Source organism: Falco cherrug, chromosome 12, assembly GCF_023634085.1.
Source record: "Falco cherrug isolate bFalChe1 chromosome 12, bFalChe1.pri, whole genome shotgun sequence".
NCBI lineage: Eukaryota > Metazoa > Chordata > Aves > Falconiformes > Falconidae > Falco > Falco cherrug.
The window spans coordinates 13,025,569-13,036,668 of record NC_073708.1 but is presented as its reverse complement, the minus strand read 5'-3'; the positions used below and the strand labels follow the sequence as shown (position 1 = coordinate 13,036,668).

The 11,100-nt window shown below is 43.0% G+C and overlaps 1 protein-coding gene across 2 annotated transcripts; it reads left to right on the top strand.

Moving 5' to 3' along the window:
- Positions 1-349: 349 nt before the first annotated feature.
- AMY2A (amylase alpha 2A) lies at positions 350-7,368 on the top strand. Of its 2 annotated transcripts, none has more exons than XM_055724334.1 (10): positions 350-532; positions 1,110-1,256; positions 1,458-1,655; positions 4,483-4,713; positions 5,628-5,761; positions 5,849-5,971; positions 6,086-6,185; positions 6,383-6,504; positions 6,617-6,742; positions 7,061-7,368. In XM_055724334.1, the coding sequence occupies exons 1-10, from the start codon at positions 365-367 to the stop codon at positions 7,248-7,250; spliced, it is 1,539 nt and encodes a 512-aa protein (XP_055580309.1). In that variant the 5' UTR covers positions 350-364; the 3' UTR covers positions 7,251-7,368. The 2 variants fall into 2 exon arrangements, with proteins under 2 accessions (XP_055580309.1, XP_055580311.1); XM_055724336.1 differs by lacking the exon at positions 1,458-1,655 and adding an exon at positions 2,931-3,127 and having other exon boundaries at positions 1,110-1,260.
- The last annotated feature ends 3,732 nt before the right edge of the window (positions 7,369-11,100 follow it).

Sequence of the window (11,100 nt, the reverse complement as noted above, 5' to 3'; positions counted from 1 at the left end):
TCTTAATCCTCTCCCTTTCCTTTCACCTTCTAGAGCCCCGTTTGAAGGTCTGTGTGTTATGTTTTGGAATACTTTTGATAAAGTAACTTTGTTTACATGATTGGAAAGAGTACAGTTCTGAGTTTGGGTGCACTGCTCACAGACAGCTTGGGTTATGATAATGTATAATCATTGCGAAAAGGTGTTTTATCTTCAGCTGTTGGGCAATCCAGGAAAAAAACAAAATGGGAGAATGATGTTGAGCTAACTAGCCAAATAGTAACTGATAGCATTGATCTGTGTGAATTTTGACAGCTGCAACAGGAACTTTGCCATCTTGCAGGAGTATAAATTGCCAGTGGAAAGACCATAGCCCTAAGGCATCATGCAAGTCCTTCTCCTACTCGCAGCTGTTGGGTTTTGCTGGGCACAGTACAACCCCAATACTTGGGCTGGAAGGACGTCTATTGTACATCTCTTCGAATGGCGCTGGGCGGATATTGCTCTGGAGTGTGAGCGCTATTTAGCTCCTAATGGATTTGGAGGAGTTCAGGTAAGGTGTTTCATGTGTGTAGGTAAGAAAATGGCATTTCAGCATTTGATTAATGTATCAAAATGCTGGTGTTGGAGACAGCCAGCTCCAAATGGAAAAGGGGGGATGTAGTAACTGCTGTTAGTCACAACCTTAGAGCCTGCAGGGCCAATGAATGATCTTGTGTTTCTAGATCAGTTACAGGGGAGCATGCTTTCCTCTGGAACACTTCCCTTGGGAAGCTAAGTTTTCCTCTTTACCTTGTTCTGAGGGAAGTCTATAAGCATTGAATCTTGGCTTTCCTAAGAATGTCACTATTCCGGATAAAAGTAATTCCTGTGGCTTCAGCCCTCCCGTGCACGTGTCCTTGAAATCAGGCCCATGCTGGACCTGGGCAGCCCATAGGAACAAAAGCAAACTTCCTTCCTTGCCAGTTTACAGGACGAACATCTCAGACCTGACCTTATACTGTGGGAGAGAGAGACTGGTTTGGGTGCTAGCCTGCCTCTGAGGGTAGAGGTGCTGATTGAATTTTTTCCTTTAAAATGCTGAAATAAAACAATTGATTTCTTATCAAAGTACATCATTTCCTCTGCAGGTTTCACCTCCAAATGAAAATATTATCATTACTAACCCCAACAGACCCTGGTGGGAAAGATACCAGCCTGTCAGCTACAAGCTCTGCACTCGATCAGGAAATGAAAATGAATTCAGAGACATGGTGACCAGATGCAACAACGTTGGAGTAAGTACCTTGAAAAATGTGTGTCTGATACACCAAGAAGTACAGCCGAAGGGAGTTATTGCTGTTGCCCTTAAAGGAGGCATAAACTGAGAATAAACTGAAGGGAGAAAAAAGATAAAATTAACAGTGATGTGGTAAAGCTCTGACTATCACTTCGCCATCATTAAAAAACATACTGAAATGCACTTACTGCTTTTCTAGGTTCATATTTATGTGGATGCTGTTATCAACCACATGTGTGGGGCTGCAGGTGGCTCAGGCACACATTCTACCTGTGGAAGCTATTTTAATGCTGGAAACAGAGATTTTCCAGCTGTGCCATACTCTGGCTGGGATTTCAATGATGGCAAATGTCGAACTGGAAGTGGAGACATCGAAAATTATGGTGATATATATCAGGTAACTATATCTGGCAAAAGTTTGAAATATTTTTCTTTTTCCCTGTTTTTTTTTTTTTTTTTTTTTTTTTGGTTTAAAGATGTTGTGTAAATGTTACAGTAAGGCCAAACAAAGGGAGTAGTTTCTCATGAAACCTGTGCTTTGTCACTTGACAAGTGAATGAGGTAGTGAATACAGGTAAAGGAAAGGTACTCGTGGTGCAAAATATTCTAAGTACTGAGGACTTAAGAACTATCCCTGCATGTTTCACATGGGCACATGCAGAAGTTTGCTCCTGAACTGAGCTCAGTGTTATAGCTTGTAAACAGCTAATCTTGATAAGGAGACCCCTTGGAAAATTGACAGCAGTACAAGGTGCTACCCTGGTTAAGTGATTTACTCTTTTTTTGTGAATGGAATGTGTGGGAATTCTTTCTCAAGGTTACTGCTCTTCCTTCAGCCACTCTGCAAAAAACCACCATGCTGTTTCTCATACTCAATTCTGATGACATCTGCACAGGGAGGTGAAAATTTTCACCAACTGTCCTAACTTGACTGTTGAGCTGTGTAGTAAATTTACGTATGTCTTGGTACAGACTGTTGTGGTTTAACCCCAGCCAGCACTTAAACACCACACAGCTGCTCCCTCATCCCCCCCATGGTGGGATGAAGGAGAGAAACAGAAGGGTAACGGTGAGGAAACTTGTTGGTTGAGATAAAATAGTTTCATAGGTAAAGCAAAAGCCACACAAGCAAAGCAAAACAAGGAATGAATTCACCGCTTTTCCATCAGCAGGCAGGTGTTCAGCCATCTCCAGGAAAGCAGGGCTCCATCATGTCTAATGGTTACTTGGGGAGACAAACACCATTGCTCCGAACATCACCCCTTTCCTTCTTCCTCCCCCAGCTGTATATGCAGAGCATGATATCCTATGGTCTGGAATATCCCTTTGGTCAGTTGGGATCAGCTGTCCCGGCTGTGTCCCCTCCCAAATTCTTGTGCACCCCCAGCCTACTCACTGGTGGGGTGGATGAGAAGCAGAAAAGGCCTGGGCTCTGTGTCAGCGCTGCTCAGCCATAACAGAAATGTCTCTGCATTATTGACAGTGTTTTCAGCACAAATCCAAAACATAGCCCCATACTAGCTACCATTAAAAAACCTAATTGTATCCCAGAAAAAAACACTACACAGACCTTGACATACTTCTCTTCTGTACAAACTGGATATACAAACAATTGATTTTATGGTTCAAAACATGCAAATATTTCATTGAATGGTTTTACCATATGACAGAGTACATATTTATGTAGATGCAGTAATCAACCACATGTGTGGAGCTCATGCTGGTGCTGGCAGCCATGCTACTTGTGGAAGCTATTTCAGTGCAAAGACTGAAGATTTTCCAGCTGTGCCTTATTCTGGCTGGGACTTCAATGATGGTAAATGTAAATCTAGAAGTGGAGACATTGAGAATTATCATGATATATCTCAGGTAAACCTAGAACTATACATATATTTCTCATGTACATCTGTTCCTGGGCTGTGGTTTCTTTGCTCCCCTTTTCTGGCAGACCTTTTAAAAAAGAAAACAAAACAAAAACCTCCATGGAAAGCCATCCCAATTGATAACCGAGGTCAGCGTTGCTATCGGGAACACTGCTTGTTAAAGGGAACGCTCTACTTGAGCCAATGGCTCAATTTCAGATTTAGACGAATGTGCTTAGGTACTTTGTAGGTAGATTTAAAGCTTATAAAATCTGTTTAGGGATTATCTTGTGTGGGTTTTTTGTGTTTTAAACAAGATAAAGGTAAGAGTGATTATTTGCCTTTTCGTGTAAATTGGAAGTTGTGTTTGGTTTCAGTTTCAGAGGAGAGAGATTAGGATTGCACAAAGACAAATAATAATGCTAAAATCTTGAAACTGGACCTTCTGTTTCCTCGGAGTCCCTGTTACTCTCTGTCAGATTACGAGGTCAGGACTTCAAAACTACCATAGAATGAAATGTTATTTTTTAAAGATAAGATCCCATCTTTCTTGAATAACGTCTTATGCCTTTCAAATGCATGTGGTCTCTCCTGAATCTCGGTTAAGGGGAGAGAGGTTTTGGAGAAATGGCAGCAGAAGGGGAGACTTTAAATGCCGCTGAATTCTTCAGCAGATCTACAGGAGCATCTGTACAGCCTGTTCCTTAGTATGGTTTGCAACATGGGCTGATGCACCTTGCTCTCTCTGGGCAGGTGTGCATAGCCACAGAAACCCCTTGTAAGAGCAGTTAAAAAAAGGCATTTCAGTATATTCAGCGTACGCTTGAAGTATCCTTTTGATGCAAATGGTGCCCACCGTTTTGTATTTAGAGGAAATCAAGGCAAAAAGGGGGCAGAAAACAGGGTTTAATGTTTCACAAGGCTATAACAACTCAAGAATTTTAACGGATTTAGAAGTATAACTTCTAGAGATCTTTCCCACATCAGAGAAGAAATGAGTGCCCTTGCAATAGTGATTAATCTGTTTGTCAATACTCTGGAGTGAGAATAATGTGTCATGTTTTTGCCCTTTGCTTGCATTAAAAAGCTGGTGATAGATTTAATGGTTTGACTGTCTGTTACAATCCTTCAGCACCTACAGCTGTGTAAGCTGGGTGAATGCAGACTTCTTAGCGCTCCTTCTGTGTAGATGACTGTCCAAGGTGATTGTCCAAGGCAAAGTTATGTGTGATGAACAACAGCTAGTGAAATTTTTATTTGGTGTGGCATCACGCAGGTAACAAAATCCAAAACGTCTGTAGAACGCTACTGCGTTTAGTTTATTAGGTGAAAAAAATGTTTAATTTCAGATTTTTTCTACAGGTCCGAGACTGCCGCTTGGTGAGCCTTCTTGATCTGGCCCTGGAGAAGGATTATGTCCGCTCAAAAGTTGCTGAGTACATGAACCACCTCATTGATATTGGTGTAGCAGGCTTCCGAATTGATGCTGCCAAGCATATGTGGCCGGGGGACCTGAAGGCAGTTTTAGACAAGCTGAATGACCTAAACACGAAATGGTTTTCTGCAGGAACTAAACCTTTCATTTACCAGGAGGTAATCTTTTTTTTTTTTTTATTTTATTTCAGTTGTACTTTACAAACTTCTTTCTTGCAGGCACAGTATAGACTCAGTCCCACATGGGAGGCGATGCTTTGCCTGAGCTGGGCCGGAGCAGCTCTCGGACTTGTAGACCTGTAGCTTCTAGACCTGTAGCACTTGTTGCTGTGATTTAATAACCATAATATAGAAATACCTAATCTGCCCACAAATGCTAATGGACAGTTATTTTGGACCTTCTGTAACTAAGTCTACCTGGAAATTTGACTTGCTGTGGATTCTGTTGCATCAAAGTTAGTGTAAAAATTCTATTGATTTGAAAAAGAGATGTCGCTGCTCCCCAAATTTTAAGTTCTGGAGAATTCATTGCAACAGAAAGTAGAAATAGTGATTATGGTCTGAAACATGGTTTTCCAATGGCATAGCCTTGTTAGTTGACATTCCAAGTTTGTGTTTACATTTGGGTAACAATTCCTAACAAGCAGGTAATTGTTGGTTTCCGTCAGCAGGAGGTAAAGTTGCTGGACACATTTTATTAAGTCAATACGTGGCCTGCAAGGTTTAGGGCAAACAGTCGGACATTCTTTAGCTACACGGAGAAATGAGGTTGCCCGTGTGCTGGAAGCAGAGACGTTGTTGGCTACACTAAACGTGAAGTTGGTACGGCCCGAGTCTTAATGATGCGACAGTGATCAATGAAGGTGAGGAGAATTAGGATGGAGATGGAGAACAAGCTCACCGCTAGGCTGAGATCAAATGAAGAAAATAGCTTTAAATGCAGTTTTTCGAGTAAGCCAACTAATGCGTTTAGCTCGAGTAGTGCCTCTTCCTTAAAACAGTGTCTCGGGCAATGCCTTGTACTTGTCTGGTGTTTTGAAGCAGAAAGGAACGCTCTGTCTTTCCTGTACCAGGTGATTGACCTGGGTGGAGAGCCGATCAAAGGCAGCGACTACTTTGGAAATGGCCGAGTGACAGAATTCAAATATGGTGCGAAACTGGGGACGGTGATCCGCAAGTGGAACGGGGAAAAGATGGCGTACTTAAAGTAAGGATGAAGATGCTGCAGCTTATGGGGGGTACGCTGGGCACACGTGTTGACAAGGCAGCTTCAAGTCTTTGTGTTTTTGGCTAGGAACTGGGGAGAAGGCTGGGGCTTTGTGCCTTCCGACAGAGCCCTGGTCTTTGTGGATAATCACGACAACCAGCGGGGCCACGGGGCCGGTGGAGCTTCCATTCTAACGTTCTGGGACGCCAGGTAAGGGGTTGTTCCTGCCCGGGCGATGCTGCTTGCTTTTCCTCGTTTGTCTATCTGTTCTCTGGCACAGTTTCTCTTTCCACGTCTCATTACTTGTTTTTGTCTAACGAACAGGCTTTATAAGATGGCAGTTGGTTTCATGCTTGCTCATCCATATGGGTTCACGCGTGTGATGTCAAGTTTTCGCTGGCCAAGAAACTTTGTCAATGGACGGGTAAGCTGGTACATGCTGAAGATGCATTCACGGTGAATAAGGATCAGGACGGGGCCAGAGTAGCAGTCTAGTGCATTTAAATTTGTTAGGTGACTTCTCTGTCCCATGTTGGACCTAGCAGATGGCAATTTGATGGTCCATCTAGGTTTTCTCTGCATTTCCAGTAAGAAGTATTAAACTTCTCCTTTTAATTACAGGACGTCAATGACTGGGTTGGACCGCCGAGTAACGCGGATGGATCAGTAAGGCCTGTTACAATCAATGCAGACACTACCTGTGGCAACAACTGGGTTTGTGAACATCGCTGGCGTCAAATAAAGTAGGGACACTGTGGGGGAAAATAGCGAGCAAAAGCAGTTGCTTTTGCTTCCTGTTCCTTCTGGGTTCAGAGCTCTCGCGGGCGCAGTGACAGCCGTTCCTTGCGTTTTCAGGAACATGGTCATCTTCCGTAATGTGGTGGACGGTCAGCCTTTCTCCAACTGGTGGGACAACGGCAGCAATCAAGTGGCTTTTGGTCGTGGTAGTAAAGGCTTCATCGTTTTCAACAATGACGACTGGTAAGTCCGTGGGTGGGACCATGTCCCCAGAGAGGAGCACAGCAGCGCTCATCAGCCATCCCGATGGGGAGGGGAACGTCCCTTTCTCCTGATGAGCGCAATCACTGCAGCTTGAGCCGGAGTCTTTCAATTGCACGCCAGGACTAGAGAGCCAAAATGGGAGCACAGGGAATGAAGCATGGGTTGGACGAGAAAGGTCACACTTTACATTGCCCTACAAAGTGAGGGATTAGTGTCAAGTTCAAAAAGTCCCCTACCCAGTTTGAAATACCTGTTTTGAAATCGGTGGGTAAACAGCGTTTGTTTATTTTCACGTAGGGATCTGAACATCGGTTTGCAAACGGGACTGCCTGCTGGTACCTACTGTGATGTTATTTCTGGAGAAAAGGAAGGCAACACATGTACTGGAGAACAGGTCTATGTTTCCGGAGACGGGATAGCTCGTTTCCACGTTAGTAACAACGCTGAAGATCCATTTGTTGCAATTCATGTTAATGCTAAGTTATAACTTGGGAGAAATACCTTTCTCGACTTGGTGTGTGCATTACTGTTCCCCCATATGTTGTTCACTGGTATTTGAGCCTGAGCAATTCTCTGTATCTAGTGAATTAAAAATGGCAATCAAATTGAAGAGTAATGTTTTTTTCCTGTAATGACTTGGATTGTAACTTTATCACATGATAACTTGTGGCAATGCAGCGGTAGATTTCAAGGCAACGTAGCACTCCATTTCCCCCATCAGAAACGGAGGGGGGAGATCAAAGAAAGTAAATAACAAGAACCCAAACCAGCACCCGGGCAAATCAAAATGCAGTATTTCCAAGGCCAATACCTGCACACACACCTGCGTCCCAGAGCAGCCGCGTTGCGGGCACTCAGCAGTGGGCAGTGCCTACGCACACAGGCAGTTTGTCTGTTTCTTGCCACCAAGCAAACGCAGGGTCTGGGTCAGCAGAGGAAGCTGGGCTGTGCCGATCAGTTATTCCAGCCTACGTCACCAGTGAAGCCAGTGGGTTGCCTGCTTCACAGTCAGCTTGTGCCTGTGCAAAGCAAACCCACGGATCTTCCACCGTCAGCCCCAACGCCTGGTGCACACCAGTGTTCACGGGGGCTGTTTCGAGGTGTCCGAGAGGCACGCTGCGTGTCCGAGCATCGCTTAGACCTTGTGGCAGGGGCTGAAGCCCAGCGTATTCTTGTCTCCGTGGTGCGTTAGGCTTGCTTAGTGTGTAACATCTCAGGGACTTACGCAGACAGAGCGCAGCCTTGGTGGCTTTCCCAGTGTCACTGTCAGCTATGAGAAAATGCTGCGGTAAACGCGAGAGGGCGAGTGCTGCTTGAAGTCAGCAAGTCTGCTTGTCCCAACATAGTCATTGCGACCCGGTCTGGAGGGCCAGATGGAAGAGTCCCGCTGAGGTTTCTTATTTTTGAGGTCAAGGTGCACTTTTAAGAGCTGATTCTTTTTGTGGTAGGAGCGAGTGCGCACAGGGGGGTGCTGGGGGTGTGTGTCGGCTGCCTGTGTGCCCAAGACCTCGGCATGCCTGGCAAGGCAGTTATGGTGTGGGAGGAAGGGCCCAGGCAGTGTCGCTGGCCCAGAGGCTGGACCTCCCGTCTGCCTCCCCGGCTCGGGGTGGCCAGCAGGGCCTTGCTGAGGGCAGGGAGCCTGCTGGAAAACACAGCCCTGGATCTGCGCACTGGAGCCGTGTCAAAGACAATAGACCCATGTGGCAGGATGTTAAGAGCCATTGCAAACCTCTTGTTTGCCACCAGGGTCAGGCCTGGGAGCCCTTGTGCTCCTTTGAGTATTTTGCCAATGGATGTTTTTTTTAGAGTTAATGTACCCTTGTTTATAGTATGATTGTATGCTAGCTCTGATTATGACTTTTGGGATTAAGTAATGTCTGAATCAGCCTATCCTCAACATTACAAAACCTCATCCAAGCCCTCAGCTATTGTGGCAAATGATTTAAATGACATACATTGGTCTGAGGTGTCCGTAAATAAACAGGAGGTGCTGAATATTGAGAAGGATATGTCTGTGCCTGTGAACATATGTGGATCCACTTCTCAATTACATTGGCGTACAGTGAATGTTTTGCCTGATGTAGATGCAGAGATCTCTGCATTTAGCTGTGGGATTAAATACAACATGGAGAAGAAGAAATTATGAGACAGCTTCCTTAGGTGTAAGTAAAACTTTGCAGGCCAGATGTTCACTCCTTTGAAAGGACCAGACCCGGATTCAGACTTTGGTTTTTGTTCCTTTTTGTATCAGGTTTTTTGGCACATTGCCTTGTAATTTGAGCACAAAAGTGATGAAGAAAGCACCAGTGTCATCCAGAGCAACACCAGGTCTTTCAGATTAGTCATGGAACCTAGGGTTATGGTCAGCTTTACTGTTGATCATTAAGTTTTCACAGAACTTACTACCACTAGCAAATTTTTATCTTTAGTTTTGTCATTTCTATTGCTACTCTTTTATGTCTCCAAGCCTTAATGTTGTATGAAAATTTGAAATCCACTTAACAAGTTTTTCATGTTTAAAGTAAAGTATTTGCTGAGGCACAACAGGATACCTAGCACATTTGTTGAAGTATAAGATTTTAGCATTTTGTGGGCATTATGCAGTATTTCATTTTCTGTTGCAAAGTAGTGCTCACTTTCATTGGCCAAGCAGAGTGAGTCTGAGTAATGTCAAAACCTGTTATAGGCTGATATTTTTTGTGATATTGCCAGTCTCATGTGTTCCAAAATAATATCTTAAACCCTAGAAAATCTGAGTTTTAAAAGAAAGTAATGGTTTGAATTAGAGTTGGGTTTTTTTTCCACTTTGAGTTTTCTGGGTACACTCCTTGGGTTTATATTTTATTTTGAAATTTAGTATAGAATTTGAATATGGAAAAAGCCCCCAAACCTAACCAGCTACGATCAAGTACATAAAGAGAAATACTTTTATTTTTTAAGGGTATGCCATGTAGCTGATTGGAAGAAACTTGACTACAAGCAAAGGTAAATACTGTCACCTTTTCCACATACTGTCAGGTTATCAACTTGTTTTAAAGTGAATGGAAGAAAGATGATGGATAGTGATGGATTATTTTTCCTTTGGGATCTGTGAGATTTCTCTTCCCAAAAAGTTAATTAGTTCTGTTATACAATTTCCTTTTTAGTCGCTTCACTGCAGAAGAGCCTGAATGCAGTTGCTGGGTCATGAGGAACCACTCAGCTGACGTTTTTGGGGCAGAAGGTGAATCTGTCCAGTTTCACTTAAGACAAATAAGGTAATAGAGTACCTGAGAAACCCGCCTTTCCTTCCTCCTTTTTCGGTCTCTGGTTTGGCTGGTCCAGCTGCCCTCTGTTCTACTCTTTTCTACTATACTTTCCCACACTTTTGCCATAGTTCTGTTTTTCCTGCTCTTCTGCCTTTGTGTCACATGCGAATTACCATTTCAGTCCTAGTCAGCTCTTCCTTTGTGCCCTGTGGGAAGTTCAGAGGACTGTGTTAGATTCAGGCAGCCATGAAGAGGGAAGGCTCTTCATATTTGTTCGGTTTGTGAGATGGGAAACCCATATGAAACGTTGCAGCCTATATGAAGCGCATTTCCACCTCCACAATTGGAACAATTTGATTTTTTTAAAGAAATTTGGTGTCTTTTTGCATAATGTACAAAACAAACACCTCCCAAAAAAATGATGATTTTATGGAAGCTTTTGCATTTTTGCTACGTTAAATGGTAAAGCAACTCAGCCACCAATAGTGAGTATTGAGAAAACCTTTAAATAAAGAACAAGCTGGATATTTTCTTTATATTGTGCTGGAGCAAGAGTAGAATAAGACTGCAGCTACTGTCCTGTCACTACCTTCTTTAAACAATATGGAGATTATAATGGTATGATTAGGAATAGCTACATTTCATGGGTACTATAATTCAAACTAAGCAGAATTTTGTATATATCAACATGTTGTTCAAGCACAGTTTGTTTTGTGCCATAAAACATATGGAAGCATTTAAGGGAAGTAGACTGGAACAGAAGGAATATCAATGAAGAGATAATTGAACTGCAGTGTAGGTATAAGAAAAATTCTTTGACTTATTTCACCCACGTGGTCTATAAGTATCCATTATTGACAATTATATCCCTTAGTGAATATTTTAGGGACAGTAGTTAAATGGTTTTACAGAGAAAGTTTAAGACTTTACTAGTTCTTGTAAACTTTATTATGGTCCTCTAGTTGATCGTTGTAACTTGTCATTTCTACGCTTTGAAAGTTTTGGGACCTGGTGTTAGATCCTGAACAGTTAACACCTGCAAAAACAATGAAGAATAATTTAAATCTGATTTAATTAATTGTACTTTTG

Excerpts from the sequence above, each read along its gene's own strand:
- AMY2A (XM_055724336.1), top strand. The coding sequence starts at position 365 with ATGCAAGTCCTTCTCCTACTCGCAGCTGTTGGGTTTTGCTGGGCACAG. Across the intron at positions 3,128-4,482 it reads ATTATCATGATATATCTCAG|GTCCGAGACTGCCGCTTGGT; the intron begins GTAAACCTAGAA and ends TTTTTTCTACAG. Across the intron at positions 5,762-5,848 it reads GAAAAGATGGCGTACTTAAA|GAACTGGGGAGAAGGCTGGG; the intron begins GTAAGGATGAAG and ends GTTTTTGGCTAG.